The sequence below is a fragment of the Schistocerca serialis genome, chromosome 1, assembly GCF_023864345.2.
Source record: "Schistocerca serialis cubense isolate TAMUIC-IGC-003099 chromosome 1, iqSchSeri2.2, whole genome shotgun sequence".
Classification (NCBI taxonomy): Eukaryota; Metazoa; Arthropoda; class Insecta; order Orthoptera; family Acrididae; genus Schistocerca; species Schistocerca serialis.
In genome coordinates, this window is record NC_064638.1 from 1,073,967,385 (window position 1) to 1,073,983,587 (window position 16,203).

The 16,203-nt window shown below is 36.7% G+C and overlaps 1 protein-coding gene across 1 annotated transcript; it reads left to right on the top strand.

The window, feature by feature from the left end:
* Window positions 1–395: 395 nt before the first annotated feature.
* Window positions 396–15,054, top strand: LOC126415877 (ubiquitin-conjugating enzyme E2-17 kDa). Its single transcript, XM_050083463.1, has 6 exons — window positions 396–735; window positions 1,322–1,385; window positions 2,239–2,270; window positions 5,857–5,934; window positions 13,584–13,689; window positions 13,789–15,054. Exons 1-6 carry the CDS (start codon window positions 712–714, stop codon window positions 13,926–13,928), a joined length of 444 nt encoding a protein of 147 aa, XP_049939420.1. The 5' UTR covers window positions 396–711; the 3' UTR covers window positions 13,929–15,054.
* Window positions 15,055–16,203: the final 1,149 nt, after the last annotated feature.

Sequence of the window (16,203 nt, forward strand, 5' to 3'; positions counted from 1 at the left end):
CTGTGTGTAACCAGGTGAAATTTTCTAAGAAATTAACTTCATTAAATTAATGTGGATTCATAGAATTTACAGGTATTTGGAAGGAGGAAGAGAATATTGCTTGAAACGAATGTGCGTGTGAGGTAGAGAGAGATTCCACTCCTCATAAATTGACATTAAAATTGCTTGCACTGTTATAAAATGCATAGTGCAATGTGAACTCAACATAATTTAAGAATTATCTAAGAACCTAACTAACTAAAAGTTCTGAAGTGCTTCCTAAATCGTAACTAGTCTTCTGTCAAAGACACTCTTTATAAAGTGTACTCTGTCGGGCGGCAGCAGAACTATCTGGTCGGTATAAACATCACTGCCCTCTTGTAGTGAAGCTTCGAATGTGGTGCCGGACAGACGTGAAGTCTCAAGCGGAAAGGAAGCACTATCATTGCTGAGTTGTTGAACATATGAAAGAGGAGAAATGTCTTATCGTTTCGGAGCAGTGGTTATCAATATATAAATCATATTAATTGACGTTGTTGGTGTGCGTTGTTTTCAGTGGTTAATCGGTGATTTTGTGTCACTTCTGTGAAAGTGCAGGATTCAGCTTGACTAGCTGTGTATCATCGCGTTAGAATTAGAAAGCAGCCATCTTACTTACCCAATCAAAGGTCTTTGGCTAGCGGTTTCATTGTCTGGTTTCAAACCAGAAATATATAATACACAGCCCGTCAAATGGCGTTAAAACGAATTAATAAGGTAAATAATCTATGTATGCACATGTGTACTGTTCATAAGTTATAAACAACTAGTTTACGCGCTGCGGACGTGTGTTACTACAGTAACGATTTTGTGCCTACAATGTGAACCTCATATACTTCGAAATTCGTAAAGCACGTTGTGGTAGTGATGGCAGGTGACAAAAGTGGTGCAGTTATCATTGTGAACAGCGTAGATTGTGCACTCATGTGAGTGCCTGAAGTTGATATTATACGAAGTTTCTGATTAAGATCATAGTAGAAATCGGCGTGCCTTGCAAGTGCTTCTTGACCAACCAGGAAGTGTACTTTTCGGTAGGTCGTACAGTAAAGTAAGACAGTACTTGGTTGTAGAGCTGGACGATTGAACAACGTGGGAGGTGATTTGAAGGTTTGGTGTTCCAGGGTTTTACAGTATACGCTGCTGTGATCTGATACGAGACTTGGTTTAGTATGTCTTCGTGTAGTATTGTGAATTTGGGCACCTGCCATTCAGAATAAACTGTGACAAATAACATGCAGTTAGTTATTTTTAACTATACATGGGCTTCATAATTTGACATGCACGGCCCTTGCCCTTGTTTCAGGAACTGCAAGACCTGGGTAGAGATCCTCCAGCACAATGCTCAGCAGGACCTGTGGGCGATGATTGTAAGTTTTTGTCTGTATATTAGACATAATTTATTACTTGATTACAGTATTTACTTAAAAATTGGCTAATTTAAATGTGATGAAAGAAATCAAAAGCTGTCTTACAAAATGTGCGGTATCTAAAATGTGTAGGCGGGTGAACGATAGCGTTGAAAATTAATTTTCGCAAGTAATGTCAAACATCCCCCAATTCTGTATGTCTTTGTTGTAGCAGTGATACTCTCAAATCTATCAGAGAAGTTGACATATCGTGCAGTGACAGTTGCTTACTCTGATAATCACTTGAAAATACCGAAATTTTAAGTGTTGTGGAAAGAGCTAATTAAATAGCTTTTATATTTTGAGTTTTTTCTTTCTAAAATGACGTACCACAAAATTCGTCTTTACAAATGGGACAGTTAGTACTTTTTGATAATACACAGCTTAAGTGTAATGATTATTTGAAATAACTGGATAAATATGAACCACTTTAGTGTCTTGTTCTCTGAACTAAGGACCCGGAGAAAAAAAAAGTTCACTCCTTCTGAATTTAAATTATTTGCTACTCCCTTAGACAGTGACATTACAATACCTGCATTTTAAGTTACAACACAGTTGTAAAGGCATTCAAAGTTAATTTTGTGAGGGTTACTTTCCCTAGCAATGTGTAGGCCTAATTCTTCAGATTAGTTGGTATTATTATTTTGTGTAACATTTGGAAAAAGCAGACAGAAGTAATGTTCTGCTCACATTTGAATAGATGTTAAACATTGAGGAACCTTAGTAGAGTTTTTCATGCATGAACTTACATAGCCTGTGGTTTACTGATTAAATTCTTAGTTTCTGATTCTTATGTTGATCGTTTCTTTTGCAGTGTTCCACTGGCAGGCCACAATAATGGGACCAGTAAGTACATCATCTATGTTCTTTCTACTGACTGTTCTGCAAGTAAATGTTTGACCAAAGCATCCATTGTGACATGGGTTTAAGAGTAGTGAAATATGAATGAGGAGGGAGCTAGTAGATTTCCTCTCTCTGAATGGATGCAACAATTAATCTTGTAAGAATCTAGGTACCAAAAATTACTACTTTCAGTTTGTAACTGTGTAACTTTTTAAAGCTGAAAACTTCTCGTGTAATACTTCCTGTTGTGAGCTGCCACACGAGGCTGTTTATCAGAATGGTGTGCCAAGATGTAATGAAGCATTCGTTATTCTGGAAATCATTGAACACTTTCATCAAAATATTTCATAGAAAATATTGTCAAGTGATGCAGGAGTAAGAGTGAAAAAATTATCTGTGGTGGTTATTGTAGTATAATTGAAAATACATTGATATTGAAGCATGATTTGGTGCTAGTACACCCGTTTGCAAATGCACACTAGTCACCTGTTAGTGACTGTAATTTTTACCCTGCTCATATCAGTTTACTGTGGGTGCTGTTCCAAAATCAGTGGTGCAAAACTTCAATTTAAACTTCCAGTTGTGTACAATTATGATAAAAATTTTCTCTTGTCTATGTACCAACAAGTCTGTGCCAGATACAGTAAAAATTCATTTAGTTTTTGTGATTTACTAGTAAAGTGTGTTTCTCACAATACTAAATTTTCCTTCCATACGAAGACCCATTTATCACTTGAACTGGTTTGAAGTGGGAAAAGAAAACATGGTTAGAACATTATTTTGTAGATATTCTTTTCAGAATAAGACTTAGAATTTGAAACTCTGTGCAATAGCCTTTTCAAAGTAATTTCACTGGAATATAAATCAGAAAAGGGGGTAGGGAGGGAGAGTTCTCTTCAGTTGAGAAGAAATAAATGCTGATATCTTGAAACTTTTCTTTAGTCCCAGGTTTTGTTGGGTTCACTGGCATTTGCCACCAGTAATTAATTTTCATAATGGAATAGATGTAAAACAGCAATGTGAAAGAAGCTGCTAGTTCCAATCTGGCAGTTGGCAAGCCATTCTAGGGCTGTTACATGTGAACAGCTTTGCATCAGTGACTGAACCAAAACTGGTGGAACTGTTCGCAAACATTAAGTTTTACTACGCATTTTGTTTGTAGATCATAAATTTGGTGTCATTTCATATTACTAAAGATGTGGTTAAATGGTGTTTAAGGACCTTGTGATATGTTGGTTTAAACACAGCAATGCTTCGTCATGGTCTTAATATGAGAAATGTCCCTGCCTTCATTTCATTTGAAATGACTGCAAACTAGTTCAGTGTAGAATCAGAATATGAAACAGTTTTCATATTTACGAATCATTTCCATTGGTGGATGGAAGTGGCATAAAAAACTGTTGCAGATTATAACACGGAAACGGATCAACTCAGCTATAATGTCTGATTTGATAAGTAATCTTGCTTGACAAGCAGCTGTGTTGTTACGAAATTTATTAACTTGTGTATGACCTATTTTGGGGGAGTCAAATCCCGTCCTTGACTGTTTTCTAGAGGCCACAAATTTGCAAACCCCAAAGTACAGCAGTAATAAAATGGTTTAATAGTATCATGATGATCAGTAAGATGAGTTCAGGAGAATATCTTGTGACAGGCCTTTCAATTTATAGTCAGATACTAATGCAGTGTTCCAATCAAGATTCTTTTCCAGTTTCCAAAACAAATGCTACTAAGAAAAACCTTAGATTTACATCTCGAACTTACATCACTTTTGTTTTATCCCTGCTGTCACTTTTTTCTAGTAGCCAAAGAGATAATTTTATTATTGAATGGACAGGGATTTGCTTTGAATTACTGGTACCTGATACAGTTTAGGATAATACACACACTAACTTGATACGCCATTCCTCATTTACAGTTGCTCTCATCAGCCACTGCACCGAGTGTCAACTTAGTTTGCGCATATAGTACATATTTACTGGTAGTGTATGCATCCCATTGATAGACTGAACGGTAATCCCAGCTCTCCTGATGCCCACACTGAAACAATTTGTGGTTGGGTGCGCTCCCTCCCTCCCTCTCCCCCCCTTCTTATTCTAAAAGAGCCAACTGGTACCTTTGAAGGGTAGTAAGTTGCTTTGGTAGATCTGGTAGGCACAGTTTCTGCTGGAGTCACTGACACAATGTTTTTTTCTGTTGGTTTTCAGTGTTTAGTATTAGAACATTAAGTGTCGTGCAATTTCTTACCCAGGTCACATAGTCTGCGTGTAAGGGCTATTTTTCTGCTTATACCCATGATATTTACCATGAGCTGTCATTAGATCTATGATTTCAATCTACCTCCTGTTACAGTTTGTTATAGTTAATCACATTCCAGTCCAGCAAATGGTCATTGCCCCAGCCCTAGCCAACATATGCTTGCAGCTTCGTGGCAGATTAAAACTGGTACCGGACAGAGACTTAATCTCGGGACCTTTGCCTTTTGTGGTGTAGTGCTCTATCTTACATATCAGTGCACGTGCTGATGCAGAGTGAAAATTTCATTCTGACAACCTATGTTTAACATTAATTCCTGGGTGACCAGGGACCCATGGTAAGGTTACCCTGTTATTATCTACACAAACGTCACAAGGGTTTCATGGCATTCAGCATCAGTCTCCCATCTCATTGCAAGGATATTTACTCCTCCTTCAAGTGTAAGTGAAAGGAGTAATGTGCCTGAAGATGGGATAATGTGTACTTTCATGGCCCTCTGACATCTGTGTGAAGGCAAGTACTGGCCAGTGTTACTACCTGAAAATTCTGTAATTTTCCTTTTGATATACAGTGAAACCTCTATATAACGTTTTTCAAGGGACCACAAACTCTGAACACTGTATAAAGGAAAACACTATAAAGAGGAAGGCTTCCAAATAATAATTATAGGGCGTTACTGAAGATTTGGATACCATTAATCAGCTTTGACAAATGGTGCCATAGGTGACATTTTAAATTTTCACAACACTGTAATGTGATATTCATTGCAAATGATCAATGTATCAAATGATTTGTTTTTTGTAATTAAAACATGGGGCCCAGTAGGTGGATGGGTGAAAGTAAATTGTGCCAAAAAGATTGCAAGCAGAATGTGCGTCACATGTCATGTGGCCAGGTTCTGCCACTGACATATGAAATACGCTGAGTGTGGGCTTTCCGAGCCGGTGCAAACTGTGAATCCACAGAACGGAAAACGATGTGTCTACATCCAGTCATTTAAACGTTATAAAGAGGTAAATAATTGACCAGGGTTCCAAAAATATGAGCGTTACATGGAGGAAATTGTAATATAGAGGAAACACAGTAAAGAGGAAAATTTAACATTGTTTATATGGGCTTTTAGCCGGGACCGAAAAAAACAGATGTAACAAAGAGGAAAATGTTATATGGAGGAACGTTATACAGAGGTTTCACTGTACAGAATAATGTTCTAGTTAAGATTTTCAGTTTTGTTAATGTACTAGCGAAGAATTAAATTATGGAATGTTAACTATGTTTAATCCATCTCTTCTGGGTAAAATTGTGTACACTCAAATTTTTATATTTGTTACAGCCAGACAGCCCGTACCAGGGAGGTGTATTCTTCCTAACAATTCATTTTCCTACAGATTATCCATTTAAACCTCCGAAGGTAAGAGATGGGTTTTACATAAACCCGTCATAATTTTGTAGTTAAACTTGCTAATAACCATAGCTAGTTATTTCTGCGTCCGATAGACAATTGAAAAACACATATATACATTATACATTCAAAAATTGTTCTATGGGCTAGTTGTCACACAAGATTTGTTTGTGCTTGAAGTTGCTTGTATTATCTCAGAAATGCCTGAAATGAAGGAGTAGAAGCTTAAAGATTCTTATGGCTAAACATCTCACGCCTTTTTGTGCCACATGAAGGTTGATGTAAGTCACTTGGGCTTCTTATGAAAGTTACTATAGTTGACAACAAGCTTACTAAGGTAGCAAAAGTACTGTGAGGCCATTGTCAATGTGCTCAACTGTTTGTCTGCAATGGGATTCAGTGGAAAACACTTATTATCCTTAGACTTCTGTGTACTACTTGCCACATAATTTTTGAACAAAAAGTCAACTTTTGGACATTTTTATCTAAAAAATGTTACTATATCACAATAGTTGCAGGGCTTTTGGATTTAGATCTGTAATTTGAGAATACCAGTTCAGGCTCTTAATTTAATGCAAATACCTTAAGGGTTTTGGTTGTTACATACACTGAAAAGTGTGCACTTGTCAAGATACGTGGAAAATGCAGTAATATAGGATGGATTTATGTAAATGGGTTTTATAGTTTTAGCGTTTGATCCTTTTGAACTCGACATTTTTCAGAGTAGTATGAAGGTACTGTAATAGGCTTGGACTGATTGTATAAGGTACCAAATGGACATAGTTTACAGGTACAGTTGTAAGTAGTGGGCATCGTAAAAAAAATTTAGTTCTGCCACATGTTCTACCACTGATTCGCATTTCCCAAACTTCAGCAAATTAATGGGATAAAGCAAACCGTGGGAAGGGACGAAAATTACTCTTCAAGCAGTAGTGCATGGTATGTGTTTGTACGTCATAAATATTTTGAAATACACCATCTGATAAAAAATTCTGTAGGAATGTAAGCTGTTGCATCTGTCACAGCTTGATGGATCAGTGGAAGAAAGTGCTAAGCCTCATTTTAATAGGGATTAGTTTGATCACATTATCAGCTATGTTGACAAATAAACCACATACTGGTAACAGAGATCTGTATGAACAGACATAAGCTGCTATCTACTACATTAATTTTTTCTTGCTATGTATATTTTCTGCTTCATCTAGAACCCAGTAACCATGTGCAGTACCAATGGTTTGACATTTGTTAGGCAAGTCCTTCCGGTAACATTGTTTTTAGTCTCTGTTGTGAGTTTTAGTTCCCTTTCCTGCTGTTCATAAAATGGTTAAATTTGATAATTTGTGCCAGAAGAATTAGACATTGAAGTTTCTTAGGTTCAGAAAGGTACAAGGTCAGATTTAAAACAAAAAATTAAAGAATCCCATATTCCCCCTCAAGTTACGGACACAATAAAGCAGTCATATTCCATGAAATTCTGCACCCTTCTGACACAGTGTAACCACACTTCATTGCATCGTCACACAGTCCCTGATGCAATGATCAACTTCATATCTGTGTATGTTAAGTTTTGTTGAATGAAGCACTGCTGGATAGTGAATTGTGAATTGCGAATGTAAGGTAGGAAAGTAAAGTGTACGACTGAATGTAAGGATTGTCTCGGGTAATTGTGCTGTTCTGAAAGACACATTGAAACAAACCCTAAATTTAAATTTTATCTGTTAGTATCTTTAAATGTGGAGATTGAAGAGAAAGAAAATATGTTGTAATTATGATAAACGTGAAATAGTTCAATACAATTCTAATGAAATACAGAAAGATAAAATCTGCCCAAATTTCCTCACCACTTTCATATACTTGAATAAATGTTCCCACTGACAGTGAGTTAAATGTCCCGAAACACTGTAGACTTCCCCTGTTACAATCAAAGTTAAGCATGTGTAATTTTGTTGTTTAGCAATACACATTGAAATCTAGGAAAATGACAAGTTGTAGCAGAAGTGGCATGTAGGACACTCCAGCACTAACTTGTAAATTAATTCAGCATAATGACCTATTGGTTGGAAAAAGTAAAAATGATCTTGTCCTGACTGTATAAGGCATGTCTACATCAGGAAGATCCACCAGATTATGCTTAAAATTTTTACATTTTAATTGAATGTGCCCAGTTTCCTTCATGACTGGTCTAAGTTTAAAGGTAGGTCTCTCATCTTGAGTTGACATACGGACACACTGAGTTTGTATTTGCCCTTTTAATGTCTGTCAAACACTTTAACTTAAAAAAACAAAAAGTTTGGTCCCCTACAGAACATTCAAGCACAAATGCTTTCAGCCCTATCACAAATTTGAAAATCTCTCTTCCACTTCAGTTTGCTTTTTGTCAGTGATACATAGTGGAGTGCAGCGTTTAAAAGCATGTACTCAAAATCCAATTATGACCTCCCATTGTAACCTAGAGCTCGAACTGTGCTAAAAGTTGGTTACCACAACTTTCATTAAAAATAGCCTATTTCTGTTACACATTCAGTGACTTCAACAACTTCGAAAGACTTGTGTAACCTTCCACCCTACAGTTCGCATGCATGAGAGTAAAAGTGAACCTGGCCCAGCTGCTTTGTATGGTTACCAAAGCCAGTCGTGCAGAACAAATTTTTTTTTTATGCCATGATGGCAGCATCTTGGTGTTCGTACAGCTTTGGTAATGCCAGTAGCCTTTCGTGCTTAAGTTGAAAATTGGCAAGTGGTTCCAACTGCCAGGACCTTTTTTTCTGTATGAAGTATAACCTATACATTCGCTACAAACTTAAGATTAATAAAAATAGGGCCAGTGATGTCACTTGTAAAAGCATCAGTGTGTGTTAATAAGAAATTAACACTTTTATCTCTGTTGAGATGTGGGAACAGTTTATACAAAATAAAGCCTCTTTCATTTGATACATGTATACAAATGTTTACACGGCTAGAGCCAAAACACTCGTGTAAAACCATTTTCTGAACAAATAACGTAACGGAAACATGTTGCAAATGCAGAATGTAATGGGAATGCTGTAATTTCATGTGTTGTAGATTGTGATGTTCTTCTTCGTGGTGTAACATCTGAAGTCAGGTTACCTTCCATTCAGAAAGCTGTTGCACTCGGTTACTGTTATATTGACTTGTAAATAATAGATTTGAGCTATTGGTTGTCCTTTTTAAATTTTATTGGCAGATCTAGATTTCAACTAGAAATTAGCCATTCTCAGTGCACTATCATTTTTGATCAGTGAATGTAATGCCTGTTGGACTTCATCCACACTGTGGATGAAGCTGAAATCTATTATTTATGTCTGCAGTAGTTATGGAGGTTCAGCCCTGTGGGATATTATGTTGTCAGCTCATAGAAGTTGCATGTGTTTTGGTAGTATCTGCAATTATGTAGTTTCTTTAAAAGTTGCTAAGAGAATTTTTCGTACAAGACCAGAACAAAATGCAGCAAAGTTTTAGAAATGTCAAATTGCTATTCATGAGACAAGTAGGAGTAAAACTTGGATTTAAGAGTGGTATAAGTGTTACAAAACAGTCATGAAGATGTGTGCCCTGGGTACTCGAGCACGAGCCACTGAAGTAGAAAAAGTGAAAGATATTTAATTTTATTCTCCATGGGTATTCAGCCGTATGGTTGTGTGGGGTTGCAAAGCAATTTGTTAGTGTACTAGTTGCTCATGATGTACTAAGCTGTCATGGAACTGCTCCATCGTGTGTGGTAACAGCCCCAATCCTCCCCCTCCCCCCCCCCCCCCCACCACACCCTCTGTGATGCATCTGACAGCATGTAATTCATGACTACGTTCACAGGTGGATTAGTGGTGTGATTGTGGGGGAGACACGTTGACCAAACACAGTTTGGTGGATGCATTGCAGTGATAGGGGGCAGTTATTAAGATAGGGACGTGTCTCCTGTGATGAATGTGGTGTATCATGAAAAGGTGTCGGTGAGATATGTAGTGGTAATACTATATCAGTCGGCCACAATCATCTGGATGTAACCTTTGGAAGGCTCAAATCCTTGCCAGTGTCGGAACGTAAGTTTATGAACAATCCCCTAATCAGTTGCAAAATTTCGTGATATTGACGTTTCAGTTGGCTCTTGCTATTAGATTTCTACAGGTGTTTTAGGTATGAAATGTATGATCGCAAAATTAGTTTGCAAGACCATTGACTTTTGAAGAAAGAGGGGAAGGAAAGTTGCCCAGCAGTCTGTAATGAAATCGACAATGAAGCACAACTTTGAAATGTCATAATGTAATGGGCATGTACAAATACACTGCTGAAACTGAGGGTGTCATCACAATAAACGTGTTTGGGGTTCCCAAGACTGAAAAGGGTGTGTGTGTGTGTGTGTGTGTGTGTGTGTGTGTGTGTGTGTGTGTGTGTGTGTGTGCACGCGTGGGGGGGGGGGTGTAATGCTCACTCATTGATTTTTAGACATCGTGCACTACCGCCTCCTACCACAAAGTCAAATGAGTAATAATGCAAGTTTCAACACCATTTGCCTGAGGTAACCCGAAAGAACCTGCTCAGTTGTTTGACAATACAGTTCATGATTTTTGCTTCACAGTAATCCACATAATCACGCGATGATGCTTGTTCATTGATTTTTGATCAGAAACAGTATGTAATAATGCTTCAGCATGTGTATTTGCCATGAATGGCATTATGTGGTTTTCCATTTAAAACTTTAATAGGTTACTGTTTCATAAGCTAACACACGTAGTTGAGGGAGTGAAAAACTATCCCAAAGGCAGTTCTTAGAAGTGTTTGAGATGTAATCAAAACATGATTCAACAAATATGTACCAAGGAGATGCGGGAGACTAGATTCTAATTAGAATTGGCAATGTAATGGGATCAGTAACGACAGCAATCACAAAGAAAAGTGTAGATAATTTTAAAAAAGACATTATAAATTCAGAGAAATTGACAAAGGTAAACACAGGAGGAAGTGTGGTTTCAGTTGAAAGAAAGCTGAGACCTGAGAGACTGAACTACTGAACCAGATTCAAACCTAAGTCTCATTACAAAATGAGTGAATTGGGCCAGTGAAAGACATAAAATGTAAATACAGCACAAGCCTTTGTTGCTGTGAAGAAAAAAAAGCTTTTGATTGAGGTTTATGGTTCTGTAGAAAATAAGCACCAGTTACTTGATTTTTTTTTTTTTTATTTTTTTTTCATAGACTTGTGCCAGTGCCTGTAAAGTGTCTGGTTCCCTGAAACTATTTTGCCTGTTCTATATCATTAGTAATGCAAATGGTTAAACAAGGAAAATACAGGATAGAATGTAACAGTATTGTGAAAAGGAAAGTTGCTCCTCGCCATATAGCAGACAGATATGCTGAGTTGAAGATAGCACAATAAAAACTGTCACAAATATAGCTTTTGGCCAGTAAGGCCTTCATTTAAGTGTGTGTGTGTGTGTGTGTGTGTGTGTGTGTGTGTGTGTGTGTGTGTGTGTGTGTGTGTGTGTGTGTGTTTAATTTTGATGAAGGCCTTACTGGCCAAAACCTATATTTGTGACGGTCTTCTTATTGTGCCTGTGCGACTCAGCATCTCCGCTATATGGCGAGTAGCGACTTTTCTTTTCACAATAATGCAAACGTCTGCTTGATGCAAAGTTAAGTAGTTTTGAAGTTTGTCCCTTTCTGCTTTCACCCTTTCTTCCACAAAGTTCTTGTAAAGAGAATTGATCATGATTATACTAAAACCACTGCTGCATCTCCACCATTTAGTAATGTCCTTCGAAGTCGGAAGTTTTTGCTGATGTAAGGCTATCTGAACTACTAAACTGTCATATTGAAAGTATGAGATGACCTTCACTTTCCTGCATCCCAAGTGTATGGATAACGGTCCAAACTGTTGACGAAGTGTAGCTTTGGAATTCGTTGTACATACAAATTGGCCCTGCAAAGCTCCATATAAATTTCTTTTAAACTGCAGGTTAATGTCTCTGAAACCAGACACTTAAAATTTTGAGTAATTCTGTATTGCATTCGTGCAGTATTTTTCACAATATGGTGTTTATTATGTAAACTTTTAGTGTGTGTTCCGTGAAGTCTTGATTTTCATTTCTCCAGACAATGTGCACCATGCTATATAATTTTGAAGTGTTATGGAACTGTTATTGAAATACCTCAGAGTTTTCAGAGTTGTCTTGCTTAAAATCATTTTGCAATTTTTTGAAATTGGATTAAAATTGTTATTCTTCTTGAAATAATTGTGAGTCGGTACATTCATATTGTACAATTAATGAGGCAATTGTTAGCAGGTGGTGTTTATGTTGGGCATTATTAAGATGCTGCATTAAAAAGAACAGTTTTCTGTTAGGTGCAACAGGTTTGAGAAAGTGTTAAAAAATAACTAGCATTTGTTCCTGGTGCTTGCTGTTGAAATGATCGTTTTGTGTTCACAGTAAGTCCAAAAATAACATGGGGGGGGGGGGGGGCTTTGTACTGTTAGATGTTAGAATATGCTGTTAGTTGAAATACTCTTGTGTGTATAAAAATTGGGCTGTGTAACTTGTCATGTAGTAATTATAGTAGGCTGTTAAAAAGAATGGTTTTGGGGAGTTGGACAGTGAGGAAACAATGCATGAGTCACATCCACATTACAAGCCATTAATTTAAGAAAAAATTAGTGTTGGTGATGCTTTAATTGACTTAAGTGAAACATGTGTCATGAGAAACATTTCAGTAATTGGATGCCCAATAGCAGTATTAATCCAATGGACACATGAACAGTTTGACAAATAATATTTTGGATAGTATCATTGCACTGAAGAAAGCAAATTAATATTCCTTGGCTGACAAGGAGCCTGAAAGAAATGTTAAGGCACATGTTTCCAAGTTATCATAATTGGATGCCACTTTTACGACTTTGGTGCTCATAACATACTGTAGTAATGATACCAGGGAAAAGACCTACAGTTTCATGTGGAATCTGAACCACACGTTGTTCGTGTCGTATCATCACATCATGTAGATGAAGACCACTGTAAATGCAGACTGAAAAATTCATCTTGAGTGAGATTCACTTCTGTGGCTGTAAAGACTCCAGGCTCACACTTGAGCACTAGACCACCATGCCAACTTAGTACTGAAAAAGTTTGCAAATTTAATATGATTACATTGCTAGAACCTCTTCGTCAGTGTTAACTACGTCGCCATCACCACATTCATGAAAATGGTTTTTCGAACAGCATATACATGTTTGGACCACATTACTCCCAGTCTCATTCCTGCAAGTGCATTCTTCTTGATTGCAGACTGTACATAAAATTTTGTAGGTGGTGAGCAGTAACATAATGTACGGCTGTACATTAGTGAACATATTAATTTGAATTTTTAGACTTTTTAGATATTTGTTTGATACTGTTTAAACAAGCTTTTTGTGAAATGTAAGTAGGCTTGACATTTACATCGGTTTAGTCAATTTCCATGTGCATCTTTAGTGATGTCTCACTACTTTGTTAATCAGGCTGTCAGTTAACAAAAAGTAGATTCCAGATTTTGATTAATCGTAAATCTATGTATCCCAGAAAGATGTGAATCTTTTCAGTACTGAAATGGAAGCTAAATTTTGTGAATGCAGGAAAATAAGCTTTTACATAAATAATTGTCTGTTGTAGGTTGCATTTACGACAAGAATATATCACCCTAATATAAATAGCAATGGCAGTATCTGTTTGGACATTTTGAGATCGCAGTGGTCCCCAGCGCTTACTATATCAAAAGGTAAGCTTGCTTAATATATATGAATTATTTGTATTAAAATTAATTAGAAGGCTAGACATAGTGATTTTTTTCTGATTCTGTATGTCCTTTCTTTTTCAGTTTTACTGTCCATATGCTCTCTTTTGTGTGATCCTAATCCAGATGATCCACTAGTGCCAGAGATAGCTAGGATATACAAAACAGATAGGGAAAAATATAATGAACTGGCAAGAGAGTGGACGCGGAAATATGCTATGTGATGCTCTCAACACCAGCAGCGGCCCGGCTCACCAAAATCAGCTGTCGGTTAATTTCCAAAAAACAATAGAACATGAAACAACAAAAGATTTCAAGCAACTTAAGGGACTTCCTGACACTGGTGTTTTGATTCTGACCGTTGCTAGCATTTCAGCAGAAAGCTCCACAGCTTTTACTTTTTGAGAAATAAGAAAGGGAAATGCAATTGGTCCTACTGAATAATTTTCACTTAAACTTCTGTGGTTTTAATGAAGAAGAATGCCTGATTTATTTTGTGGTGTTAGACTTAGCTATGATTTACTTCTTTTTAAAATGTGATATGTTGTTGAAATATTTCGAGAGACTTGATCAGTCAAGGCAGGAAAGGCTTGGGAATTGTATGTTGGAACTTACTTTATGCCCGGTCACAGGAAGTTCCTCTGTCCTTCTGTCACCTTTTGGTATGCCCTTATTGTGTATGCAAGTCAGATATAGTTAGTAAAAATATTTTGCTGCCATTATCTTGTATCCAGTTTACTTGATCATTGCTGTCTCATGGTTCCATCTTAATTTACTTATCATAGCATTGCCCTCCCATTCTAATCCTAACTTAAGGTGGGAGCTACTAGTGCTGTGATCTTCAAAGAACAAGAAAAATAACAATGTGTGGTGCAGAATGCGAAGAAGGCACCAGGTTTTGATTACTTTTAACATCAAATGTGGAGCCCATATTAATTTTTCTCATTGTACATTTTCTCCATACTCCATCTAAAGTGGACATGTATGAAACTTATGATCTTGTTAATAAACATTGAACATTAATTAGTTAAATTATTTATCAGGGATAGATTTTGAGAACATTACTATTTATTACACTTTAAAACCTTTTTTTCTGATATGTTTTGATGATGCATCCTGCTTAGTATTGGTTTTTAGTCACTTATTTTTCCTTGCTCCATAGTATTCTTTTAAAATAACTTTCAGATACATGTGAGCTCTGCAGTGGATGCTACTAGATAGTGCACCACTTTTAATAAATAAGTTTTGTTTATATTGATGTTCTGATGTAAATTGTGATTTCGAAATGAAACTGTAATTAATTCGGCAAGTTTTGTATGTATATATCAGTAAAGATTGTTCATTTGTAAACCTAGTATTAAATTGCATACCAGAAGACCTCAGCACCCTCCACTTTGCATTGATCGAAATGAGAGGTGCGTTGCTGTAAGAGTAGCATGATTAACATTTTGCAGAAATTTCATTTAGAATATAGGCTTTTACGTGTCGGCATCAAGTAAATTTTGTTCAGTAACTGGCTGTTGTTGACAATAGCTAACTATTTGTAACTAGATAATGAAATTTCTGTATTTATCAAACCTCAGTGGACTGGAACTTGGGGCATACCCTGGAGTAGGCAAATGATGCATAATGCATCATAGGCTGTGGCTTATGGTAAATTAATTTAACAGAGCTTATTGTAATAGTACAATGTTCAAAGGATTGAGTTTTTCATCCTGTCCCCTATTCATTTTTATTGGTAGTGTTCATGTGTGAAGTGCTGAGATATGTTGTTGCATGTTGTCTTCAGAGGTGATAGTGGTAAACTTGACTGAAAAAGCCTGAAGCTAAAGAAAATTGCATTTTAATATTTATTGGTTCCTGATGTTTTGAAAGTGGGTGTGATCCATTCATTGTACAATAACAAATGCAAATGCATTCTTTTCAGTTAGTTATATATTTTTGCTTGGCATTGTACAGTGCAAAAATTACACACAAGGAAACACAATAAAATGAGTGAAACTTTAGACCTAAAGTTATTTTAAGCTTTCACGTGATACTGACAATCGACTGGAGAACAGATAGGACATACCAAGTGTGAAACTCTCCACTAGAACACTGAAAGTTGCTTCTCAGCGAGCAAACTACCTTGAGCAGCAATTTTTACACATGAAATTAAAGGACCGTCATTGGCTAAGTCTTCAGAGTATTTATTGCTGTAGACTATTACTGACACTTCTTTGATAAGAAAGATACATCTAGGTGTTTGCAGTCTCAAGAAAAGAAACTCATTTGTGTGTTGTACTGCCTGCTAGTGAAAATATGCCAGGCAATAGTAGTTCTGCTCATAACACCTTGTGTAAAGTTGACGTAGGTGTTTTGAGCTTAAGCTTCAAATTCCCACTGTTATAGTGTGGGTGAGATCTAATTGAAAGGGTTCAAGACATCATGTTTTTGTCAGAACAATTCCAACCTGCACAATATTTTGACTTACTTTTTAATATCAGACTCGGGACTGTA